The sequence below is a fragment of the Enhydra lutris genome, unplaced genomic scaffold, assembly GCF_002288905.1.
Source record: "Enhydra lutris kenyoni isolate GAN:26980312 unplaced genomic scaffold, ASM228890v2 scaffoldscaffold4, whole genome shotgun sequence".
NCBI lineage: Eukaryota > Metazoa > Chordata > Mammalia > Carnivora > Mustelidae > Enhydra > Enhydra lutris.
The window spans coordinates 61,658,997-61,686,539 of NW_019154088.1; the positions used below are offsets into that span (position 1 = coordinate 61,658,997).

Sequence of the window (27,543 nt, forward strand, 5' to 3'; positions counted from 1 at the left end):
AAAATTATGTGCCATACATTTCTCTTACTCTCTCACCTACCATGTCCAACTGCCCTGATGATTCTCTCTCCTACTTACATTTTCCTTGAATAACTTCTACCTTCCTATCTTCCACCCACCACTGCTTTAGTTGAGGCCGACTTTCCTACTTAGATGACCACAGCCTTTTAATTGGTTTCCCCACTTCCAGTCCCTCTAACCCATCTTCCACGGCACCTGAAGTGGTGTTTTCCAAAAAAGGAATGAGATCATGTTTCTTCCCTCCTGGTTTTCCATTGACTTTAGTATGAAGTCCAGCGCCTTCACAGACCATATAATGATCTGCCTCCTGCCTATATCCCCAGGCTCCTCTTTCACTGTATCTCCCTTTGCTCATGTATACTATATTCAGCTCAACAGACCTATTTATAACTCCCCTGATGTACCATGAGGTCTGTTATCTCCATGCCTCTACACAAAGTTGATTCTTCTCTTTGTGTGTTTGCACATTATCATTTGTCCTTAGGGCTGAGTTTGAGTCCTTCTCCTATCCCAGTGATTCTCCTTCCCAACTCTTATACTAGAATCTCCCTGGGAGCTTTTGAAGATACCAATTCACTGGGCCCCTCCCTTAGATCATTTAAATCATCTCTTAAGGATAGTGTAAGAGCATCTGTATTTTTTAAAAGCTCCTTCAGAAATTCTTATGCACAGCCAGGTTGGAGAATCACTGTTCCAGGCTCTCTTGCCTTTATCATAACACTTAATGAATTATATTGCAATTTCTTATTTGTTTACTGAGTTATCTCCTTCACCAGATTGTGAATTTTTTGAGGCCCAGTACTATGTCTTGTTCATCTTTTCATTTTGACCACCTAATGCAGTACCTGGGGTTAGATAGAGACTCAGATATTGCATAAGTCCTCAGACAGTTAATTGCAAAGTCTCAGGCTCCCTTAATACCTTGTCTTATGTCAGTTTGAATCATACTGTAGTCCCTGAGATCTTCAGATCTTTTCTTTACTCTAAGTTGTCACTAATTTCCCATATCATGTCAATATGGGGAAAGTTGATTTGTTACAAAACATTTCCTAGTTTGTAGAAATTCCTTGTACGTTCTGGTAAGGAGCAAAGTAAGCCAACCAATTAAAAATTTTCTTTCCCCCAAGGTTAATTTAAATCTGTAAAGTTGTGTTTAAAATGTAATTTGGACTTGAAAAGGTTTACATGAAATCACAGAATTTGGGTATTAGAAGGAACTTTAAGTATGACTTTCTTTTCATTTTACAGAAAAGGAAACTGGAATTCAGATATGTTGAAAGGGTGTCCAAAGTCCCACAGTTAATTGAGCCTGGGTATTCTTACTACCAGTTCATATTTCAATCTAATTTCTATCTTTCCTTTCTAGACCACAAGAATAACAGGTTCTGCAGCCCTGACATGATTAGTTTCATATTCTCCCAACTGAGCTACCTGAGTATGTAATCCACGTTCTGTTTCAAGAAAGTCACCTCTGTACTTATTTAGTCCTTTTACACTTCAACAGTCCTGATGGACTTTCCTAGTCATTTGGATTAGACAGAACAATGAGAACCCAGGTCAAGAATATAAATAAAATCTGACTGTACGCTGACTACTTAAGTAAGTCATTTAATTTCAGGGCCTTAGAGTCCCAATTTTAAAATTAGATTAAAAGAGCACCATTCAAATGTTTTAAAATCAGATGTGTTGTTTGTTTGACATTCAATAAGTTTAGATGAGTATCTGAACTTTTCCCTCCTATTTTCTTCATTAAGGAAGGCATGAATAAACTAGTTGCTAGGAGAGATTTATAACTTCTTAGAAAAAGAATCACTTGCCATCTCCAAAGTATTGAAATTCTATGTTAACTATCAGTCAGGCTCATCATTTTCCCCTCCAATGCTCCAAATCTTCAAAACACAAAATGGAAATATCATAGCCTTTTATCTTACTTTGTCTGTAAGACTTCACTTTGGACTCTGACTTGCACTTATATGCCAGTGCAAAGTTATCATTTGGCTGGTTATTTGTGGGTATCTGCATTTTGATAAATGCAGGATATGGATCTCAACTTTGTGGGTACAAATTTATTTGGTCAACTTACCTAACAGGTCAGAAACTCCCAAGAGATTCACTGATAAACCAAATTAATTTAAATTACACAGATGGCTATTCCTTCCAAGGTGGTTAGAATATGTCTATGTGTAGGCCATTCCCATTTCAGAATCAAGTTATTAGAGAAGCTGAATTAGCAATCACAAAGTATTAGTGGAATTGAAACATTATTACACTTTTATATACACTCATAATATTCCAATTATGTTTCTCTGAGAATAAAACCTCTGATCCTTGACTGTGGTTGGGAGATACTCTTCAGTTTTCACTTCAACTGAGGAAAACTTTGTCCCACTAGCAATACATTTACAAGCCATAACGTTAGGTAGTACTATCTTTGTAGCTACTCTTATTTATTTTTACCTTAACTTCCGAACTATTCAGGGAATATTTGCCAACATTTCTCCTCTAAAAGTTATCTTTTTGCCATGACCACAAAGTGATTAATGATGCTTGTTATACTTCTTTCCTAAATGAGATAAGGCCAACAACAGCCTGATTGATACTCTCATCTTTAGTCTAAAATTGCAATCACCAAAGGGACAAGTGACAATATGCAAGAATATTGCCTTATGCTTTTAGATCCAGGCAGAAAATCTAGCTTCAGTGTTGCTTATGTGAACTGTGGGCACTTTAGATGATGTCTTCTGTATTGGCAGAGGCTTCTGCAGTCTGTCACATGCCACGGCAAATTTCTAACAGCCCCTTTGGCACCTAAGGAGGAGCCTGCATTGCTCAAAATTTGAAGTCCCTATTGCATCATATGTTCTGTATTTAATCATCAGATATTAGGAAATGTGAAGAGAACAAGGTCATGTTGGAAAGGGATACTTGCTCTAACAACCAATCAATCCCACAGCAGGAGATACACAGACAGATAAACATGAAATGTAATTATCCCATGGTAAAATGAGTGGTCCTGAAAATCCATCATCTTTGTTTCCTTCACATATTCATTTATGCTTCCTAACATTTCAAGACTTTATTTAAGATTCAATTTAAGCTAAAACACTGTATAAATATTCTTATAAACCATGTCTCTTCCAATTATTGGTCAACCTAGGACAAAATGAGGTTATTTAGGTTAATAAAAGAATTTTCTTTCCTTTTTTAAAATAATTTTATTTTTGTATATTGCTTTTATGGAGACAAATATATTTTCCTAGGGTAGCTGGGCCTTAAACTATGTTTGATTACAAGGAAACCAAATAATAATAATGTTAGGTCCCCTACCCCCACCCTGTACTACAGATGGCTCCCAGCCTGTCTCTCTCTGCTCACTGGCAGTGCGTCCCAGCGCGCCAATTGTCCCTGACACGCCTTGGGCCAAGGTTCAGCAGACCTCACCAAAATGCCATCTCAAATGGAACTCGCCATGGAAACCATGCTGTTCGCATTTCACAGGTTCCACAACTGCTGGGGATAAAGGCTACTTAACAAAGGAGGACCCGAGAGTACTCACGGAAAAGGAGCTCCTGGATTTTTGGAAAATCAAAAAGACCCTCTGGCCGTGGACAAAATAATGAAGGACCTCGACCAGTGCCTAGATGGCAAAGTGGGTTTCCAGAGCTGCTTCCTGCTAATTGCAGGGCTTACCATCGCATGCAATGACTATTTTGTAATACACATGAAGCAGAAGGGAAAGAAGTAGGCAACATTGAGCAACACTTCTGCCCAATGAGAGTTCTCCCGAAGGGTCTCTTAAAGAATCTGTCCCACAGCTTCCCCCTGTATAAAGGATTCCATGAGCAGATTAGGACTCTCAGAAAATGTACAATAAAATCCAGCCCTCATTTGAGAAGCAGAGAAAGAAAAGTCAGATAAGCTTTTGACTTTTATATAGCTTTCATCCTCTTGCCCTCAATGAACAAATTCTGTTTTTAGTTCTTCACTTGAAAAAAAATAATAATTTAGGAAAATTATGTTTTTGATTTTTTTAGAAGTTCAAAACTTAAACTCAGTCCATGTCAGTTTTCAAACTTAAGAATATCTTTTTAATAATTTTTTTTTTTTATTTGACAGAGAGAGATCACAAGTAGGCAGAGAGGCAGGCAGAGAGAGAGAGAGAGAGAGAGAGAGAGAGGAAGCAGGCTCCCTGCTGAGCAGAAAGCTCCATGTGGGGCTTGATTCCTGGACCCTGGGATCATGACCTGAGCTGAAGGCAAAGGCTTACCCCACTGAGCCACCCAGGCACCCAGGAATATCTTTTTAATTTAATTTTATTTGAGAGAAAGGGAGTGCACACAAGCAGCGGGGAGGGGCAGAGAGAGAGGGAGAAGCAGATCCCTGATGAGTTTGATCCCAGGACCACATGACCTGAGCCAAAGGAAGATGCTTAATGGACTGAGCTATCCCGGCACTCTGGGACTATATTTTCTTGACTTGTGTACATTGAGTCCTAAAACCTAAAGGCCTTGTAGACAGAGCCCTTTAAAAAATCAAAGAACTTCTAGGCACTTAACCCTACTTTTCCATTTAATAAATCTTACTCTCCTTTTTCTTACCTAATAATTCCTTCCTCTTCTATCAACTACTGTCTTTCTCCCCTATGGTCTACGCTTTCTTTGAATTAAGGAGGGAGGAAAACAAGTGCTTTCTTAGAAAGCAAGACTTTTCCCTCCTTGCTTCCCTCTTTTGTCAGATAAGCAGACATGTAAGTGGTGGATCTTGTGTAAATTGTCATGACACATTGGGGAATGCTTCTCTATTGTCTGAATATTAACAGAAGACAATTTCAGTGGTATTAAAGGTCTAAATTACAGCCCTCGGAAAAGAATAAAATATGTAGTAATGGTGGAGATAGGAGTCTGTAAGAAGAGTTGAAGTACTGGGGTGTCTGGGTAGCTCAGTGGGTTAAAGCCTCTGCCTTTGGCTCAGGTCATGATCTCAGAGTCCTGGGATTGAGCCCCGCATCAGGCTCTTTGCTTGGCAGGGAGCTTGCTTCCTCCTCTCTCTCTGCCTATCTCTCTGCCTACTTGTGATCTCTGTCAAATAAATAAATAAAATCTTAAAAAAAAAAGATTTAAGAAGAGTTGAAGTACTAAATGCTGATCTATCAAAGCACTACCTAGATCCATCCTCCCTTGGTCTTAGCCATTTGGTAAGGCTCAGATGATACTCATGCTCTGGACAAGTGCATGACTGAGGCCTAACCAATCAGGTTAACTTGCCTTAGTAAGTAAGTGGGGACATGACCTAGTTTTATGGTTCTCAACATTTTGGTCTCAGGAACCCTTTACATCCTTAAAAATTATTGAGGACTCCAAAGAACTTTTAAGTAGGCTTTATCTATCAATATTTAGCATATTAAAAACTTTTTTTTTTTTTTTTTTTTTTTTTTTTTAAGCAAGAGAGAAAGAGAGTGGTGGGTTGGGGGAAAGGGAGAGGGAGAAAAAGAATCTTAGGCAGGCTCCATGCTCAATGCAAAGCCTGACATGGTGCTTGATCTCACAACCCTGATGATATGACTGAGCTGAATTAAGAGTTGGATGCTTAACCAACGGAGCCACCCAGGCACCCCTAAACTTTTTTTAAATATAAAAATATATAAACACACATTTTATTAGCTGTGAGAGTGATGTTATCATTATATATGATGAGATCACAAGTAGCCTCTGGAAAAAATTCCACCATATCTAATGAGAAAATGAGAGTGGAAAGACAATGCCTTAGTATTAGTATGAAAATATTTCTGACCTTGAAGACTCTCAAGAAAGGGTCTTGGGATCTCCAGGTATCCCCAGACAAACTTGAAAACTACTGATCTAAACTATTGCTTAGAGAAGACACTACCAAATTTGCAACCAGGTAGGGAGAATCAATATGAAAATTATGTCAACAAAGTAGAAAGTATAGCTGAAAGAGTTTGATGACATGGTTTTCGATCCTGAATTTAGCCAACCCTGAAGCTATATACCTGTCTGGAATTCATAGCTGTGTAGCTTTTTGGCTTAAGCTAGGATTAGTCACTTGTAACCGAAATGTTCTCATACATCTGGTTTTCCAGCTGGGGACCTCAGAGAAAGAGAGTAAGGGTGAGAAAAATAAAAAGGACCAGGGCACAAAATTATTCAAGCAGAAATTTGGGCGGCAGAAATATAATATCAAAAGCCCAAGAAAAGTTCAAATTTATTCTTATAAACATGGCAGACATTGGAAAACACTGTCCTAATTATTCCCAAATAAGTGCCACCAAATTCCGTGGACGACTGTGGAGGCTCAGCTTCACTAAAAGACAACAAAGGCATCAAAACTAACAGCAAAATGTCAGTTTCATTAGTAAGAATGTATAAATTGATCTTACTAGACTTTGAAAAATTCTAATTTAGAAAACTGCTCTTGTGGGGAAAAGCATTAGACCATTTAGTTCAAATGTTAAAAATTTCCCCAGTATTCTCTACTGTAGAGTGTTTTCCTCTAAGCATGTGTCTAATTTCTAAATCCCAGCTTTTAAAGAAACTTTGTCGTTCTTTGAACCTTTGTCGTTGCCTGTACTGGCTTGAATAGTGTCCCCCACCCCCAAATTTCACATCCACCGAGAATCTCAGAATGTAACCTATTTGGAAATAGGGTCTTTGTAGATATAATTTGTTAAACAGGGATCATACTGGATTATAGTGGGACCTAAATGGAATGACTGATATTCTTCAAGAAGTCCAAGTGAAAATACACACAGACTAGAAGGCCATGTGATGAGGGAGGCAAAGATTGAAGCCATGTAGCTACAACCCACGTAATGCTAAGGATTGCTGGCAACTACTAGAAGCTAGAAAGAGGCAGAGAAGAATTCTTCCCTAGATCCTTCAGAGAGAGCATGGCTTTGCTGACAGCTTCTTTTTAGATTTCTGGGCTCCAGAACTTTGAGAGAATAAATTTCTGTTGTTTTAAGGTACCCAGTTTGTGATAGTTATGGCAGCCCTAGGGACTAGTACATTGTCTAACTCAGCCAATCTAAAGTTCATCTTGACTATAATCAAGCTTCCTTTGAGGAAAATAATAGGTTAAAATCAACCAGAATTTCACCTTGCACCCATTTTTGTTGTGCTGAATACACAGAACAAAATTTACAATTTTAACCATTCAGTAGCATTAAATATATTCAAACTGTTGCACCCATTTTTAATTGAGTCAGTTTTAAATGTGGCTGTTAGCTTATCAGGAAAGAGGCAAGAATGGAATAAGCTTTAGAGGAAGAATAATTTTTTTTTGCCAAATTTGTTCTTGTTCACGTCTAACGTCAATGAGGAGAGTCTGACCCCAGAAAAGCCGATAAGTTTTTACTTGATACTGAAATTGTGATTAGCCACAGGAACACTAAAGTACTTGGAGGGCTAAGTGTAAACACACTCTTATTAGAAAAAATTCAACCTTTACCATAATTTCTACTGATAAACTTTCATCTTCATAATGAAAGTCACTATGAAAGGCAGATGTTTACCTATCTTTTGTGTTAATTTTTAGTTAATGTAAACTTCTGTAGTTTTCATTAAAACCTTTAGAGAAAGTGAATCCTTGGGCACTGCTAATTCTTTATGCACAAACTCTTTTTCATTTCCTGTTTTCCCCTTTCCCTCAGTATAGTCCTAAGACATTTGTCAATATTCAGGAATGCTACCCTCTTCTTACATTGGTTTGAAAATTTTTCTGTTTTAATGCTTGATTCCAGGATGAATTTTGAAGAAATGTCATACTATAAAACAGGAGTAAAAAATATGTGTATACTGCAATATTCAATAACCAGCAGTAAAAGAGAAGTCACGTTAGACAGTAAGGTGCAAATTTTATTACAAATTGCTAAATTCAGCAGAGATGAATATACTTGAGCAAAATTGTTGAAAAACAAGCACATATTAGTAGTTGTTCAGCTTAGTTCTATTAATATTACTTTTTTCAGCGATTTTAGTAGTTTTAGCAAACAAAACTCCAAAGGTTAATTCTCACCTTTCCCAATTAAATTTCACCATTATTACTTTTATATAGAAATTTCCTTGGGGCTCCTGGGTGGCTCAGTGGGTTAAAGCCTCTGCCTTCAACTCAGGTCATAATCCCAGGGTCCTGGGATTGAGCCCCCCATCCCACCGCATTGCATCTGGCTCTCTGCTCAGTGGGGAGCCTGCTTCCCTCTCTCTCTGCCTGTCTCTCTGCCTACTTGTGATCTCGTCTGTCAAATAAATAAAATCTAAAAGAAAGAAAAGAAATTCCCTTGTTTTATTTTTTTTACCTTTTAAAAAATTTAAGCTCAATTTAATTAACTATAGTGTATTATTAGGTTCAGAGGTTAACACCCCGTGCTCATTACCTCAAGTGACCTCCTTAAAGCCCCATCACCCAGTTACCCCATCCTCCCAGCGACCTCCCCCCACAGCAACCCTGGTTTGTCTAAAGTCCCCTGTTTTCTGTTATTTATTGTGAAACAAAAATATCAGTTTCTTTCCATGAATAATTATAGAATATTCTGAGACGGTGTTTATTGAGACAACCACTTTACTTAAAGAGTGCTTATATAGTCCGAAACCTTAAAAAACCCCAACTTAGTTTAAGGTTATAGAACCTATTAGTAGCCAGGTTTAGAATTTCTCTCTAAAAATTCAAGACACTTTAAAATCATTTCAAATTTGAGGGTGCTGTAGGTAATAAGATAGATTGGAAAGGTAGCAATGTCACCAACTATTTGCTCTTCATCTTTAGTTTGAGATAAACCATTTTCTTGGACATACTTTCACATTTCATTATCTCTCTCATATGAAACTAGTTAAGAATCTGTTGGTCACCAGGCTCTGTGGTGATAGATTAAAGGAAATGGCTTTATGATCTGGCTTAAATTTTTAATCTACTGCCAAAAATACTGGCAATACACATACTCAAAAGAAATTTTACTACTTTTTAAATCCCAGCTTAATTTCACCCATCATCTCCTTTGTATTCCCATTATTTAAAATACGGAACAATATGAATTTTAAGTTAGAGGACAAGTCCATGTTCCAATGGCACAACAAAAAACATAAAGACCAAATTAGCTGAGATTTTAATTGTGTACAAACGATGAGTATACATTTTTGACCTTTGCTTTTCATTCTCACGCTTCCCAGATTTTTACCATGACTGAGAACATAAGTGAAAAAAAATATGTGCATTATTTTTTAATTCAGAAGTTGAAAGGGCTAGGAAGATAGGAACTAAGGAACCGATGTGAAATAGCCACAGGTGATTAAGAACACATTTTTGAAAGATACGTGAAAATAAGTGGCAACATAAGTTATTTTCATGGTAATTTCACATCCCACAAATACTCAAATCTGTCATTTGTCACGGCCTGAGTTCTACTTCCAATTTTGCGATCGTGGGTCAGGGGAAAGGAACACGTTCTTCTCGTTCTCTAAGATTGGTGCTTTTCACCTAAAAGCAGAGACCGTGGTGATGAAGCGTAAGGCCACGAAACCAGGGGGCAGCGGGAGGGAGAAAAGCCAGGTATCCCCATTCAAGAGGCTCTGCTTCGCTTGTGAAGATCGTCTAGTGGGTTTCGACTTGGAGATGGAATCCTAAAAGCACACGAGAAGCGGATATCCTCCGGCAGGGCGAGCAGACGAAGGAAGCAAGCGGGAAGGTGAGGCGGGACAGGATAACTCCTCCTTCATCCACGGCGGGCTCAGCGGCCACTGTTGTGCCACCATGGAGCTTTCTAAGCCACTTCCAGGTGCCCTGAAGTTTTCAGAGGGTCGGGCTGGCCGCGCCCCAGGGCTTGGAGGAGAGGCCCAGCTAGCGGAGTCCTTCTCTCGTCCCCTTGGGAGAGCCGCTCGACCGCTCCGAGAGCTGCCCCGCGGCGCTAACGACGAGGCGCTGGCTCGGCAGGGGATTGCTTCTGTCTGGGGCTCGGTTGAGGCTGCGTTCGGGTCTCGCGCGCACCCGTTCCGCGTTCTCCAGCCAATCCGGCGCTACTCGCGCGCCCAAGAGCGTTCCCCTGTCCTTTTCGGGCTGGGCTATCTCCTTCCCGCTCCCAGTACTCCGCAGCCGGGCTCTCACACCTCCCCTCACTCTCCACGAGTTCCACGCCTCGCGGTGTGGCTCCGCCCCTGTCCCCGAGTCCGCCCCCGCAACCGTCCGAGCGTGTGCATTCCTTTCCCTTCACTCTCCTGCTATCCAGCGGGTCTGGGTCTCAACGGCCTCACTCGGACGCCTACGCGCGCTCTCCCTCTGCGGCCACCGCTGCCCCCGCCCGCAGCTAGCCGCCTCCGATCTGGACTCGGGGTCGCGCGCCCTGACTCCGCCCCCCCACTCAGCGGACTCGCGCACTCCCGGCCCGGCTTCTAACCCGCGCAGGCCGCGGAGAGCCTGGCCGCCTCCCCCTCCTTCTCCGCTCCTTTCGAGCTCCCCCGGCGCTCTCGCTCTCGCGCTCTCCGAGGCGAGCGCGCTCCCGGCCCGCGCGCTCCGGGCTCCGGCTTCTCCCCGCTCCTGTCAGTGCGGTGACTGCGCTGGGAAACATGGCGACCGAGGGAATGATCCTCACTAACCACGACCATCAAATCCGTGTCGGAGTGCTCACAGGTAACCCGGGAGGGAGGTGCGGGACCGCCGCGGCCGCTGTCCCCGACTAGTCTCAGGCACGTCGCCTGTGGTGACTCTGATCTGCGGCCTCGGGAGGAGGGAAGGCTGAGGAGGGGGACGGGGGGGGCGTTTTACAACCGCGGAGAGCTGACAGAGGTTGGGGTGTTCCTGCGGGGCCCCCCCGGGAGCTGGAGCCGGCCCGTGGGATGTCAGGCCCCATGCCTTCGCAGCCGAAGTCCCTGGCCCCGGGGGACTGAGGGGCCGGTGCGGCGGGCGCTGCGGGGCTTCTTGCTGCCGGCGCAGGCGGCGGGATCCCGGCTCCGCAGAGAGAAGCACGCCGCTCTGACTGGCGGGCGCGCTGCCTCCGCTAATGCTCGTCTCAGAGAGGGGGGATTCCCATTTCCACTCCCTCCTTCCCCTCCCCCTATCCCAGCGGCCCCGAGCCGCTCTAGCTTTGCTTGCCCTGGGCACCCGCCGGACACGACACGGGTGAATATCAGGCGAAACTCCGCTCTGCCTTAGGCTGCCCCTGGCCAGCGGGGCATCCCCCTCAGTCACCCGTGGGACACCCCTTGTCTCTTTCGAGAGGTTGGGGGATCGCTTGCACCCAGACCTCGGAAAGTGTCTGCGTTCCGCCTCTCGGAGCTAAGGGCCCTCTGCCCGCCTCTTCCCTTTCTTGGAGGGACGGGCTGCACCCTGCGGCTGGGGCTTTTTACTTGAGAGGGTAGGATTCCTCGACTTGGGCTACTCTGTTCTCCTCCCTTCTGGAACCCCCCCCTCCCAACCCGGACGGTCCCAAGGCTTGTGAGGAGCGCACTTTTCCTGGGTCTCGTTTCCCTCCCTCACAGGAGCTGTGTGTGCTCTGCATGTCTGATTCCGTTGCGTTGTATTTGGGTAATATCCCTCAGTTCGGCGATAGGCAGTTGCTGCAGGGCACGACTTCCGAGATGAACAGCAAGCCAATTTGTAGGGGTTTCTGCTGTGGTTCTGTAATTGGCAAGGTTTATGTGTAATTCAGTGGCGAGGTGGGGGTTAAGGAACTATAATTGGAATCTAAGGGCTTAGTTTGGAGTGAAGGAAATTCAAGACACACTGATGTGATTTCGGAAAAAGAAGAGATGTAGACGGGAATCCTTGTGTCTCCCCCGTCCCCCGCCCGTCACTTCTTAATTTTTTTTTTCTCTTGTCAAATTCTGACAGGTTGAGACGGTGCTCGGGAAGGGTCTAAATTGAATGAGACTTGCTTTTATCAGGTAGAAAAAAAAATCTCTGTAGATACTGAGTGCTAAGCTTAATTTTGGCTGCTGAGTTTTATGAAAAGGTGTACCCATGGCACCCCTTCTTCTCTTTTAAGTTAAAGGGTTGCTTTGCCCTGGTATGCTTTCCACTTGTTAATTTTGAATTCTCCTAATCAGAAGCCCCTGGATAGAGAAACTAGTCTAAACCAGTTGCAGGGAAAGGGAAATCCCTCCTCCCCCAACTCAAATGATACGCTGTTCTCTTCTTTTGGTGCTGAAACTGTTGCCTTGTGTGAAGATTCAGTTGTATTAGAATTCTTAGAGTTGACATTGCTGATTTTCAAAGAATCTAACCGTGGGATGTAAAAATGTATAGCCTATATCATCCTTCAACTTGCATTTTAAATTCCAGCTGGTTTTGAAAATTAATAGAGTAGTAATAGTGAAGCTTTATAGAAATCAAAGTATTTCAGCTGTCCATGGAAATGAAAGGTCAAAGCTGTTTTAAAGTTAAACCACAGAGATTAAAGAAGAATCATATTTTCTTTTGCTCGTTTAAGCTTTCCCTAAGAGTTTTATATAGTGAATCATCTTGCCTGGGTCAAGTAACACAGATGCGTATATAGAATACTTCGAAAGATACAGCCCTTATCTATATCCCTGCAGTCCAATAGGGCTAACATTGATATGCAAACAACTAAAGAAACAATGTATGTAATTACTGTGCTACAATTGTTTAAATAAATTACATGTGTGTTTGAGGGGCAAAATGTAAAAGGAATTCCATTTCAGAGTGCATTAGGAGCAAATATAACTAACTACCTGAAGGGAGAATTTGGTTAATTTACCAAAGATAAGAAGAAACTGGCATTTTAAAGGGGAGTTGAAAGTCAGTGGCAACCTTATAAATGAATATGTTTGTGAGGATGAGGCTCTTGAGCAGAATAAAAATGTAACTCAAAGACCTTGAAAAGCTTAGGTGGAATAGGTGGGTGGCATAGGCAAAATGTCAAGGAGAGAAGATAACTTTGGCAGTGAATTAAAGGTAATCTGGAGAAGCTGTCTCATGAAAATGAGGTACAGTAGTTTAGGGGGAAAGGTCTTGGGTCAAGAATAAGGATGTAACTGAAGGAACAAAAAGGAAGTTGACGGATTTGGGAGAAGTGGTAATAGAGGACAATTGGATGTGCTGATAAAATGGATATTTGAATTCAGAAATAACTGATGTTTTTACTTGAAAAGTTATTGTCTTTTCTGTGGTGGAGCCTGGAAACAGAAGAATCAAAGGAAGGAGCACCAGCCCTCAACCTGCAATGAGAGAATTTATTATAGACAACTTACGGTCTTGACATTCCATGTGATTTTGTGCAAGAAAAAATACAAAAATGAGGTTATATTGTGTATTTTGTGTCTTTTAGAACTTTAGGTGTTTTAGTTTTACTGTGTAAAGTTTTTTTTTTATTGAACTGAAGTACTATGATTTCATACTTAAGAAAATTGAATTAAGAGGCCACACTTAAAACTGTGATTTTATGAGTTGCAGTTTGTGGCTTTCTTAAAGGTCATAATAGTGATTCTTAGTATTTTATCTATTTTACAAAGGTGGTTGAAAGTATTGTCTACCCATGCACACTTTAAAAAAAAAAAGATTTTATTTATTTATTTGACAGAGAGAGACAGCGGGAGAGGGAATACAAACAGGGGGAGTGGGAGAGGGAGAAGCAGGCTTCCTACTGAGCAGGGAGCCAGACGCTGGGCTCTGTTCCCTGGAATCAGGACCTGAGCTGAAAGCAACTGCTTAATGACTGAGCCACCCAGGTGCCCCAGCTTGCACACATTTTATAATGTGTTTGTATTTTGGTGAAATTGTATTGCCATTTCTCCAAGCCTTCAATTGACTTTCTTTGTGACATTTTTAAAAAATTATCTGTTGAAAGAATATTTATATTTTGAAACTATTGATCCTTTAGATTTTTTTTTAGTCTTCATCTCAGCTATGAATTTTACAAATAAATGTATGCAGTCTATTGAAACTTCTCCTCAAATAATACTAGAATTTTGAAACAGTGGCAGGACAGTATTTAGCAATGATATTTCTTTTTTGCTTGATGATTCTTGAATTATTTTGGACTAGGAAATTAGATTATAATAATTAGTGTGACATGGCTATTTTAGTTATACAAATTATTTTTCATCAGGAAAGTGGGAATGTTTATATATATAAAAATTGGTTATCATGGAAACATTTTAGGTTGACAATTATTGCCATCTGTAAGAACAATACCTTTATTAATAACTGTCTTATGTTGATTGCTAGAAATGAGTGTTATATGACCTTTGGTGACATGAGATCTAGCTTTTAGTATATGTGTTTTCTACTTCTCTTGCTATTTATAACAGAGACTAAAGGTAATGTGATGATGCATGAGGCAAATAAAGAGATATTTGCTGCTCTGAAGCTAGAAACAAGATGTAGGGCAAATGTAAGATTCCTGCCCCCCCAATAACATTAGTAGTAATTATACTTATTGCCAGTCTTAACAATTACATAGCAGAATCGTATTTTAATGTGTCACTTTTCATCTACTTTTTCTAATGAGAACTGTTTATCAGGAGAGCACTGTAATTCTACCACTGTAAGAGCTCCACAGAAACATCAGGAAAATAATGAATATGTGCATTTATATAATGTAGAGTGAGATATGTGATACTCCATTGGCTATTTAATATTGTATTAGCTATTGCTAATGTTCAGTACTAGCATGTTTAGCACTTAGCTGAAGATGATAATCCATTACTTAAATTTTCACTAACAGTAATATGGATGATAAAAAGATACAAATTTTTAAGAAAGAGCATTTTGAAGTCATTTTTTTGCTCCAGTAGTATACATTTTTATTGCACTAAGCTTTAGATCTGTAATCAGCAAAAGATATTAGAACAAATATAAGACTGGATAAGAGAGATAAAAGACTATAAAATAGAGCATCAAAAATATTTGTTGCTTATAGGGAGTATTTTAGTCATTCATAAATAGTTATTAAAAATATTTAAAAAAACCCTTAGCCAAGGAGATTATAATCAAATTAAGTCTAGAGTTGTTCAAGCATTTATTTTTATTTCATTCCTCAAGCTTATCCTTGTACATAATAAGTTTTCATAGTTTTTCTGAACAAGTTTTCAAGGTTTTCTGAAAAGCCTATTTAGTGATAAAGATATATTTATATACCTGGTTTGAGAATATGTGTTGTCATTAAGTAGGCAAATTAATATTGCAAACCAAATCTGAATCCTACCAAATGGAATTCTGTGTTTTGGCAAACATACCAATATTGATCTGTTTGATCATTGTTAAAAAGAATGCTATGTCTCAAACTAGGTCATTCCTTCCTGAATTTTTGGTTGGAACCAATGTATTAGAGAATTAAATGTTTAGCTAAAGTAGGAAATAACATGTTAATTACTAATGTATATACTACTATCATCACTGGCTAAAGACTTCTAAATTATTAGTACGTATGTTGTTACATATTAAGAGTTTTAACTATATTAAAACCACATATGACTGTTTGACATTAACTGAGGTGTATAGTGGAGAATCAGCAGTTTGTTGCTGAGGGGAAATGATGAATAAGAATCTATTTTTATTCTTATTGGTGATAGATTCCCATTTAAGGTGAATAGGGTGCTTTTGGAAACAGTAAGTAAAATAGGTAAAACCTATACTTTGTTCCTGTAAATAGGATTGAAGAACAAGGAAACATTTGGAATTTAAGCTGTTAAAAAAATAGAGAGAGAGAGAGAGATCCTAAAAAAGAAAGTAATAAAACCACAGGGGATTTTCTCTTTCACATCTGGGCAGAGATGATAAATACCGAGGAAGAAGAAAAGATTATTTAACCTGCTCAAAAGTAATTGGGACTGTAGTTAATATGGACAGCATGGAATCTTAATTTTTGAGTAACCAGCCCAAAAGCAAAAGTCTGATAAAGTAACTTCATGTAGAAGTCTATCCAGGTTGTCTAATGTATTCCTAAGTGAATTTGTATTTAACTAATTAATTTTAATTAAGTAAAATTTCTTGAAAATTTTATAATGAAAATAAACAACCCCAGCAATTTTTATAGTTTTACCAGTAAGTATGCATTTTGAACGAATGGAATAAAACTTACTATGCTTTTAAAAAATTTCCTAATTTGAAAAATAAAGGAGCAAAGAAATGAGATGTGATAAAAAGGAGCAATACACAATTTGTGTCCTGCTTCTCCTGTTGGGTGCATGACATTGTGTCAAGGGATACTCTTCAAGGATTCTAAGCCTTAGAATCTAAGCTATGGGGGACCAACGTAATAATTCTTGAAGGGTCAGTTTTGAGAGTATGTAATTTAAATCACCTTAATATTAAGATAAGTATGAGTAAATTAGGACAGGATGTAGAATTCATGTGAACTGTTAAGATAAAATTAGAAACTTCAAAGAAATTTCAAGTGAACCCATTATATAACTCCAGACCTCATCAATCTTCTCTGTTATTGGTACTTTGGCACCAAAAATTTAAGGAGCACTGGTTCATGGGAAGAACACTTAGAAGACTCACTTTCTAATGCTAGTTTGGCCAGTAAAGTCTTAATATTACTTAAATTTCTCTCTTAGCTTTTCTTACCACTAACCAGAAGGAGTCATTCTCTAAGATCGCTTTAAGTTCTCATGGCAGTATGTTTCTATCCTTTAGCAACTTGAACAGCTGGAAAGAGAAATATAGGATATTAGACTTAGTTAATACTTTTTGTCTCCATAATGAGATCATTATGGAAGAAGGTAGATTATAGAGAAAAAAAAGCAATAGAATAAGAATGGAAGAAATGAAAAAAATTTCAGAGATTAAGTCCGTCAGTATAACTGAAGGAACAATATTTAGATTTTTTTTTTTAGAAATTTAGAAATTTTTGTGGCCTTAATAATCTTCTTTTTATTATCAATAGTTTCACTTCTATACTTAATTTCAGACTCAGCTCAAGACTCCCTTCCTCAACAAAATCCTAGGAATTATCCTCTACAATGATGTCTTTCTTTGTTTTCCTGCAGTATTTATAAATGTTGTCAATACCTTGGAGGCACCTGGGTGGCTCAGTGGTTAAGCCTCTGCCTGCGGGTCGTGGTCTCAGGGTCCTGGAATTGAGCCCCGCATCAGGCCCTCTGCTCAGTAGGGAGTCTGCTTCCCACGCCTTCTCTGCCTACTTGTGATTTCTATCTGTCAAGTAAATAAATAAAATCTTTAAAAGAAAAATGTTGTCTATACCCTATAATCATGTATATGTGGAAAGCTGAAAGGTGTAGTTAAAAGACAAAAAAAAAAAAAAAAAAGAAAGAAAAAAAAAGGAAAAGGACTTTTGAGTCAAAGAGACTTGGATTTCAGACCCAGATTTGCTCTTTATTTTGGGAAGTCATTTAATCTCTCTGAATTTCAGTTTCCGTCTCCAAAATGAAGATGGCAATACTTACTTCACAGAGCTGTAAGAACTGAGATAATGTATGTGAAAATGTCTATCCTATATGTCTAACTTGGATAATATATTCAATAATCTTTACTCCTTTCCTCATCATATGTTGCTTTGATGTAGTTTGCTAACAGCTTCATGTATAAACATCTTAGTCAAAGTAGATTTTAAAGTTCTTGAAACAGTTGATTGTATGCTTTACTTCTTCTGTGCCATTTTGTCATAGCACCTCTTAATAACGTAACTGCATAGAAGATGTCTAATAAAAAATTGGGTGGTGTGACATTTATATAGTGGCTTAAGAATCAGCTACCCAGAAACATTTAGGTAAATCAGATATTCACTGTTATTACTAAGAAGACAGTTCAGGGGGTTAGTATTTTTCTATAAATTGTAAGAGGAAGATACTAATGTGTATTTGAAACATTTGTATGCTATCAAATTTGACATATTGTTTCTCAGTTGATGGGCAAGTCTGTATGAGGATTATTTTAGAGTGATTTTATAGTAATTTTTAAAAATGTCATCTTAACAAATGAAAAACTTATAGGTTGAATAAATTCTGAAAATGTTATTTTGAAGGTCAGTTCTGATAGTCAAAATAGCAAAATAGCATAAAATAGGAATCAAAAGTTTTATCTCTTCTACCCCTTCCCTCCTTCCTCCTCCCCCTCCTCCCCTCCTCCCTTCCTCCTTCTCCCTCCCTTTTTAAAAAAAAAGATTTTATTTACTCATTTGAAAGAGAGAAAGCACAAGCAGGGGGAGAGGCAGAGAGGGAGAACCAGACTCCCTGCTGAGTTGGGAACTGGATGTGGGGCTCCATCCCAGGACCTGGGAATCATGACCTGAGCAGAAAGCAGGTGCTTAACCACCTGAGCCATCCAGGTGCCCCTGCTTCCTTTTTCTTTTTAAAGTAGGCTCCATGCCCAGCATAGAGTCCAGTGCAGGGCTTGAACTCACAACTGATTGAGATGTGTACTGAGATCAAGAGTTGGTTGCATAACTGAAAGAGTCACCTCAGTCACTTTCAAGACACTTAATTACATTTTATTTGTTTCCTTCGCTTTGAATGGGGGTAATTATGCTTATCTAATAGGGGTAATGTGAAGAACAAAGGAAATAATGTATTCAGTATTCAACACCTACTATGTGCCAGGCTCTGTGCTAAAGTAAGGGATTCAGTAGTGAATAAGATATAGTCCTTGTCCTCTTGTAGCTTATTTTAGCATTAGTAGGAAGACCTTGTTTAGTCACGTTGGATATTGACAAATTCATGCTTCATTTATGTTGCAAAAGTGCTACTGTATTTTGTTTTTGATGTAGATAAGCATAAATGCCAAAATAATTTTCATGTCAAGCCATTTTTGGCTCAAAATTTTAAACCATTATATATTTCCTCTTTTGTAAGAATATACTGAACATAATTTAATTATTTTTTTTCACTTGGGTTTAAGTAAATATAGGTAACATTTATCAGGCCTATAATATATGTTATACATATGTTCTCTTTGTGCTAAGCACTTGACACATGTTATTTAATTCTTACAACTGTTATGAGTTGCCCTTCACCTTCTAGTTTCTAATCTACTATACCCTTGGGAAGCACATAAACGACCTTGCTAAGAATTATATATGATAGGACATCTAGTTAGACTTGCAGGTCTAAAGAATAATTCTTTTCACTTTTGGGTTGAGGGCATCAGAGGATGAATGGTATTACTATAAGACCAAAAGAAATTTACTTGTTTCTTTGTACTTTGAGATTTCAGGATCATGGCTAATTGTGTCTGCCTGATACTGAAAATGCTAATAAAAATGCAAAAACTTGTGAAAGGAAGAGACCAAGTACAATCTGAGTGCTAAATAGAAATGTACTGTTAAATTCTTTTCTTGTTATTTTACAAACATTAAGAAAAAAGTATACTTGGAATTAATGATCTTTAAAGTCTAATTCAGGTTAAGAACTTTTGGATATCATGTACATAAGAAATTGAATAGGGGACATTACTATTTTCAGAAAAAAGGATGAGGGATGCTTGGGTGGTTCAGTTGGTTAAGCTTTTGCCTTTTGCTCAGGGCATTATCCCAGGGTCCTGGGATCGAGTTGTACGTCGGGCTCCTTATTCAACTGGGAGCCTGTTTCTCTCTCTGGCTGCTGCTCCCCCTGCTATATGCTCTTTCTCTCTGACAAATAAATAAATAAAATCTTAAAAAAAAAAAAAAGGATGAAACATTTAAAAAATGTGATCCCTATTCTGCTTCCACTTTGAGGAGTAAATAGTGAATTTTGATTCTAATGCAAATTTAAAAAAATTATGCTTTGATAAAATTAATATCCCCACAATAGTAATTGGATTTGAATTTAGTTGCAAGTGGGACAGCTTCTAAAATCTTACAGTGTTTTTAATGAGTTTACGAACTTGTGGAGTATATTTGTGTTGTAACGTATGTAACAGTATGGAAAGATAAAGTGTGAATTAAGCCCTATCTCTCTACTTTCCCAGTCTCTCTCTAGTGTTAATCACTTTTAAGATTTTTTATTTTTGTTTATTCTATATACAAGCACATATTTATTACATCAGAGTCTGCAAATTGGCATACCAATGGCCATAACTGACCAGTACATGTTTCATTAGACCCCTGCTGTGTTTTTACAAAAAGTATTTTTCTGGGGCACCTGGGTTGCTCAGTTGTTTGAACATCTGACTCTTTGGCTCTGGTCATAATCTCATGGATTGTGACATCCAGCCCCATTTCAGGCTCCATGCTCAGTAGGGAGTCTACTTGAAGATTCTCTCCCTCTACTCCTCCCCCCACTTGCATGCTCGCTCTTTCTCGTTCTAAAATAAATAATAAATCTTTTTAAAAAAGTATGTTTCTAACATTTAAAAGAGGTATGTTTCATATAAACCCATATTTTTAACATTTTAAAATTCAGCAACACTGTGGCCTCTTTCTCTCATGACAATAGTTGGTTAGAGTGGTTGTCCCTGGAAATAGGGCATGTATTCTCCAGTTTCTCACAATTTAACCTATTTATATTTTCTGCCTAGCTCTATAGTCCTTTTGAATTTGTAACCTTTGCTTATTCATAGTATTTTGTACCTCCCTTCCTTTCTAGCATGTCTTGGACATCTTTTCGTATTAGTGAAAATAATAGTTAACTTTGTTCAGAGCTTACCAAATGTGAAATATTTTTCTGAGCCTGTTATAGAACCTATTAATTCATTTAATCTTTATGATGATATTGCTGTGTTACAGTTGAGGAAATTGTAGCAGAGAGATTAAGTAATTTGCCCAAATTACTGTGATAAGAGGCAAAGTTAAAGTCAGAGCTGCAAATTGAACCCATGTACTCTCTTCCTAGAGTGTAAGCTCTTAACCACTATGTTATACTCCTTGGCATGTAGCAATAAGTTCATATACATTTTTTCCTTTTAATGGGTCTATCATATTGCATCATAAGATATGTGGTATTTAATCATCAACCCTCCAAATTTCTAATTTTTCACTGTGACAGATGTTGTAGACAGTAACATTGTACATTTTATCTTTGTATATTTGTGATCTGTTTTTAAATGTGAGATCAATTACTATAATTTTTAGGTCAATGGTATATGAATTTTAAAATTTTGATGGAAATTACAAACTTACCTTCTAAAAAGAATGTACTAATTATAATTAATATTACCCCCTTTTTTGTTTTTTATTTAATTTTTTTAAAAGATTTTATTTATTTATTTGACAGAGGGATCACAAGTAGGCAGAGAGGCAGGCAGAGAGAGAGGTGGAGGCAGGCTCCCTGCTGAGCAGAGAGCCCGATGCAGGGCTCCATCGAAGGACCCTGGGATCATGACCTGAGCTGAAGGCAGAGGATTAACCCACTGAGCCACCCAGGCGCCCCCCCCCTTTTTTTTTTAAATTTTTAAATATTTTTTTAAAGATTTTATTTATTTGACAAAGAGAGACACAGTGAGAGAGGGAACACAAGCAGAGGGAGTGGGAGAGGGAGTAGCAGGCTTCCCGCCAAGCAGGAAACCAGATGAGGGGCTGGATCCCAGGATCGAGCCTAAGGCAAGACGCTTAATGACTGAGCCACCTAGGCGCCCATTTTTTTTTTTTTTTTTAAATCTTTACAAGTTCTTTTAAGATCTCTTTATTGAATTACATATGTGGATTAGGACCTTTTTATTGCAAATGACAGATACAGAGCTCAAAATTAGCTTGCATTAGAACGGGAAGTTATTAATTACATAGGCATGGAGTATAGAGGAGGAACTCCCTTTAGGCTCTCAGTTTGATCAGGGAATTAATGTAATCATGAATTCTTTTTTTCTTTTTAAAGATTTTATTTATTTATTTGAGAGAAAGAGAGCGAGACTGGGGAGGGGAAGAGGGGAGTGGGAGAATAGGCTCCCTGCTGGGCAGGGAGCCCCATGTGGGGTTTGATCCCCGGGCTCTGGGATCATGACCTGAGCTGAAGGCAGATGCTTAACTGAGGGAGCCACCCAGGCACCCCTTAATCATGAATCCTTATTCTCCATTTCAGTGCTTTGTTTTTCTGAGCATGGTGCAAGCTGATTTCCTTCATGTAGATGCTCCTTTACCTGACTGGGCTCACATGTCCATCTATGAGTCAATCATTATAACTAGGAGAATTTGGACTGTGATTAGCCAGGTCTGTATCACATGTCTATCCTAGGAGTGGGACACTAAACAGGGAGCCTCACCAGAACCACATAGAAAGGGGAAAGGGAAGCCTTCCAAAGAAGTGGAGGTTCTGCTATTAGGAAGGGAAAAGTGTGCTTGGGCAGAAAATTATTCTTGTAGAGGTTCCCTGAAGTCTTACGCCTTTTTGCTTTCTTTTTTCCTAAGAATGTAGTTTATTGTATCTTCCCCTTTTCCTTTTTCTCCTGTTTGTTCAGTGAAAATGGTTCTCTGGCAGATAGTTATACACTCGAACTGGAGCAAGTTAAGGTGTGAGAAATAGTGGGTTAAATTCAGGGTCCCCTAATATCAATAGTGACTAATTGATATGTTAATTAACTGATTTCAACTTTTTCATGCTGTGTATATGAATGCTTATCTAAGGACATTTTAGAACAGTAGTGTATATGTAATAGAGAGTTAGATTTTACTAGTTTTTACAACAGCTGTTTTATGTTGCTTTATTTTAAATTTATGATCAGTTATGGGTCTTTAGTCTTTTTCTACAAACAACCTCTCCCACTGTTTTCTAAATTTTGTTCTAGCAGCATTTCTCTGGGAGATGTTATAATAGGTATGGTGTGAAGAGGTTTTTATTTTCAAGTTAATTTGGGAAGTGCTATATAACTTATCCCTTCTTTTGGAGATACTAAAAATACTAGTATATTAAAACATATTAATATAATAAAGATGTGAGTAATATTATAGTTGTGGATCCTGGTGAACTTTACTTAGTCTAGTGTTTCTGAAAATTTTGAGAATGGAACACTTTTTCAAGGCACACCAGAATTCACTTCTTTGGGAAATTGTGGTTTTTTCTCCTGCAAATGGTCTTCTGGAAGTCTATGTAAGACCCTTATATTTATTCTTTTAACTTTTTTTGGTAGAAGTAATGGTTACCTATAATAATTTATATTGAGAAAATTAATTCTTTTATTTTAGATTTGTATATATATGTGTGTGAGAGTGTATATGTGTGTGTGTATTCCCCCCCCCACCTCCCATTTTCTCCCCATATTAATATACTGGCTGAACGTATTCTCTTATTCAGAAAATCTGTAATAGCCCAAACTAGACAGACCAGTCTTCACTTGATCTTAGTCAAAAGGCTAAGAAGTGATAGACAGACCAGTCTTGGTTCTGTAATTAGTACATGGGAAAGAATACAGGATCAAGTTCTGTTTTGGATTTTTCCAGTAGGAGTTTGGTATCTTTATCTGTGAAATGTAAAGTCGAAGAGATGCTCTCTAAAATCTCCTTCAGCTCTAAAATCTTATTAATCCCAAACTCAGAACATACTTCATGTTTACCATTCTCTTATTGCTTGTATTCATGTTATCTGCAATCTGTTACTGACAGCGCTGTTATTGATCTGAAATGCCTTTCTTACTTCAAATTGGAAAAATTGCTAGAAAAAGACACTGACATTCATGCCAAGTATAAATGGAAATAAGGGTCCGTTACTTCCACTGCATAATACGTGTAATTTTATTTCCTTCAATAGTACATGCCACAGAGTTCAAGTTGCAAAATGCTTAAAGTTTAGAATAAAAATTAGATGCATGTAAGTGTAATAACTGGTTCACAAAATGAAGCTTAGAAGGATACTCGTGATTTAGAGGTATTGAAGTATTACATTTTTCTTTTTTAATTAATAGAGATGTACCAGAGATCTGGAAAGCAAAGATGATAATATTCCCCCCAAAAGTTTTGAAATTTTGCTTACATATTTAAAGTAAAGCTATTATAAAAATAAGACCTATACTTAAAAAAAAAATAGATTTATTTATCTTTATTTTAGAGGGAGTGCAGGTCTGTGATGAGGGTGGGGGGGGTGTGTGATGGGTGCAGGTGAGTGGTGGGGAGGGGCAAAGGGAAAGAATCTCAAAATGACTCCCCACTGAGTGCAGAGCCCAATGTGGGACTCCGTCCCACAACCCTGAGATGGTGACCTGAGCTGAAATCAAGAGTTGAATGCTTAACTGACTGAGTCACTTAGGTCCTCACCTCAGACATATACTTTTAATGAACAATATTGTTTTAGGTTTACGCAGATACTTGGACTAATAGGTAGGCTCTGGATTAGACTACCTGGGTTTATACCTAAGTTAAATGAAGTTAAATTTTTAGAGTTACTTAACTTCTCTAAGCTATGTTTTTCTCATCTGTAAAATGGCAAATAATACCAATGCCTGCTTAAACTCTAAAAGTTTAATGAATATGCCCACGTGATAAGTACTCATTAAATGTTTGCTGTTGTGTATTATAATACATTTGAAAATAATTACCTTTATAAACATGGTAGTAGAAATCAGCCAATACAGTTTATTTTATTATTATTTTTTTAAAGTAAGCTCTACATGTGACGTAGGGCTTAAATTCATGATCCCGAGATCAAGAGTCACATGCTCTACTGATTGTGCCAGCCAGCCACCCCCACCAGTACAGCTTTTAGCTATCTGATCTAGCCAGTTTATCTTCATGCTATTTTCCCACTATTTTAATGCAATTTAATTTAATTTAATTTAATTTAATTTAATGAGCTTCTTTAAAGATTAGTACTGTACAGGGGTTCTCCTTGATCTAAATTCTTATTTTTAACTTAAGTTTTGGGCTGTTAAAGTCAGAAGATGGTATTTGTAGTATAGTAACTAATGACAAAAATTTGATATTTTTGAGGTATAGGTTGAAACTGAAGTATATATGGGCAACGGTTTCTGATACTCTCTAAGGCATGTTAAGATCTATGGAGAAAACTGCCTCTCTAAACACCTGTGTGGTGGTGTTATGGAGTTCTATAGTAAAAGAAAGTGGAAATGTTTTAAATTACAATGGTGCAGTAATACAGGGTGGTAAAGCGGGAACAAAATAAAATTGCACAGATAATTGTTGATTTGTAGAAGAGAGATTTTTAACTGGTAGAAGAGGAAAATAGTAAACCCCAGGGATAAAGAGCTAAGGCTTAGGCCTTATTATGCTTGGATTGAAGTACAATGAGTTGGGTTATAAGGCAAAGGAATATTAAATGTAAATAGGTAGAAGTACTTTATGAAATAACAGATGCCAAAAGAAAATCTATAGAATTTAGAGCATTGCCAAAGATAATTTTTGGCAGGAAAGTTTGAGAATCATTGACTTAGGTTAATATTGGACTTGGCTTCTTCTGCAGATGGGTCTGTGAAGTATTGTTAGGTAAAAACAAAACTGTCAACTATGCATCTTAAACATTCATTCCTTTCTGATTCTTAATGCAGTTCGGAAGTGGGTCATATCTAATATATGAGAAACTTGAAATGGATACACCCCTCCTCCCCCACCCCCAGATCCTATAGTAGGAAGGAACACTTATAAGCAGTGAAATAATTATGGATCTGATTTTATTACTCTTGTTTTCCTCTCCATGATTAATATAGTAGTATGACTGTAGCCTTACTTGTTAACAAACAATATAACCCAGTTCAATATTGTCTTAGTCCTTTTGGGTTAATGTAACAAAGTACTATAGACTAGGTGGCCTGTAAAAAACAGAAATTTATTTTTTATGGTTCTAGATGTTGGTAAGTCCAAGATCAAGTTACCAGCAGATCTGATGTCCAGTGAGGGTCCACTTCCTGGTTGACAGACAGCTATCTTCTTCTTCTTCTTTTTTTTTTTTTTTTTAAAGATTTTATATATTTATTTGACACAGAGAGAGATCACAAGTAGGCAGAGAGGCAAGCAGAAAGAGAGAGAGAGAGAGGGAAGCAGGCTCCCTGCTGAGCAGTGAGCCCGAGATGGGACTCGATCCCAGGACCTTGAGATCATGACCTGAGCCAAAGGCAGCGGCTTAACCCACTGAGCTACCCAGGCACCCTCTTCTATCTTCTAAAGTGGCAGAAATGGGAAGTCTCTAGGTCTCTTTTATAAGGGTATACGGGTGCTAATTCCATCCTCATGACCTAATCATCTCCCAAAGACTCCACCTCCAAATACCATCCCACTGTGGGGATAGATTTTAACATAATGAATTTTAGTAGAAGACAAACATTCAGCTTGTGGCAAGCATGAGATTTGCTTTACATCATGTGAGGCTAAAACTACTAAATATTTATAGTGTCATTTACCCTTTGAGTATGAGGAGTTGGTTGTAGAGTAGGTTTACAGTTTTGGTCATTTATATATTAAAAACACTTGCCAAGTACTATATGATAGGTTTACCAAATTTTTTTCTGTAAAGGGCCAGATAGTAAATATTTTAAGCTTTGTGGGCCTTGTGATTTCTATCACAGCTATTCAGTAGCAGAGTAGACAATACGTAAATGCATGAGCATTTATTTATAAAAACGGATTATGAGCCAAAGTTGGCCAGTCCATGCACCAAGATGTAGTCTGTGTTAGGAAAGTGTAATTCCAAGTTACTTGCATGTGAATTGAACTTTTGTATGAGTTAAAATTTGCATTTATAAACCATGCAAAATTTAGTGGCTTAAAACTACAGTTTAATGTCTCTCACATTTCTATGAATTAACTCTTTGCTTCTGCTGTAGGCATTAGTTGGGGTTCTCGTATAACTGCAGTCACCTGGAGGCTTAAATGGGACTGTTGTCCAGGGCCAGTTCTACATGTGGATTTATCCACATGGCTGATTCATTAGCCTCATGGTGTGATGGCTGGTCTCCAAGAAGTATTCCAAGAGCAAGCATTATGAGAGGGAGGAAGCAGAAGCTGCCAGGCCAATTAAGGTATAGGCCTGAAACTGGCATAGCTTCAATTTCAACCATTATTTTATTGGTCAAAGTAACCACAGGCCTAGCCCAGAGTTCTCATGGGAAGAGATCAGGAATACTAAGAAGCATAGTTAGTTGGGGGTTATCAAAGTAACAGTCTATCACAGGATTGTTTTGGTTGCAAGTGACAATTCAAAGGGAGCTAGCTTTAGTAAAGGGGAAATTTATTATAAAAATAATGGAGTAGCTATCTCACAAAACGTAAATACAGGAAGCCTTAGGAATATTGGATCTAAGGTTGGAAGGTCCTCAGGACTGTTTCTCATCTTTCTTCATTCTGTAAGTAAGTTTTATTTTCTTTTACCACAGATCTGCCTCTTTCACCATGGAAACAACAGTACCATCAATAGTTCTTACATTACTTGTATCTTCCCATTTCAGCCATTCAGAGAAGGACTGACTTTATTTTCACAGTTGTATTTCTAAAATTTTTGAGGAACAACCTTGTCCTGGATCAGTCATTTGTGGTTAAAGGACAGAGATTATGCTATATCAACCATGTGGACAGGTGCAGGGCCAGTTAACAGAAAAGGGATTTTGAATATATAATCCCAAAGTAGTTTACTTGTGTCCTCCCTAACCATCTGTTTATTGAGATAAAATAAGTTAATTTCATAAATAATTTGTTTCCCCATCACAGCCCTAATTTACTTCTTTCTTCAGCTATCTGCCTTCAGC

At 38.3% G+C, this 27,543-nt stretch overlaps 1 protein-coding gene and 1 pseudogene across 2 annotated transcripts in view; both read left to right on the forward strand.

The window, feature by feature from the left end:
• Positions 1-3,466: 3,466 nt before the first annotated feature.
• LOC111157968 lies at positions 3,467-3,766 on the forward strand (annotated as a pseudogene).
• Positions 3,767-10,511: 6,745 nt separating this feature from the next.
• The window catches only part of LOC111140696 (gephyrin-like), a 349,666-nt gene continuing 332,634 nt past the window's right edge, over positions 10,512-27,543 (forward strand). Inside the window, exon 1 of one of the 2 annotated variants that reach the window (XM_022492907.1) lies at positions 10,512-10,656. In XM_022492907.1, the coding sequence (XP_022348615.1) occupies positions 10,593-10,656 (64 nt within the window). In that variant the 5' untranslated portion in view covers positions 10,512-10,592. The remainder of the gene's footprint in view (positions 10,657-27,543) is intronic. The other variant, XM_022492906.1, reaches the window with a different exon arrangement.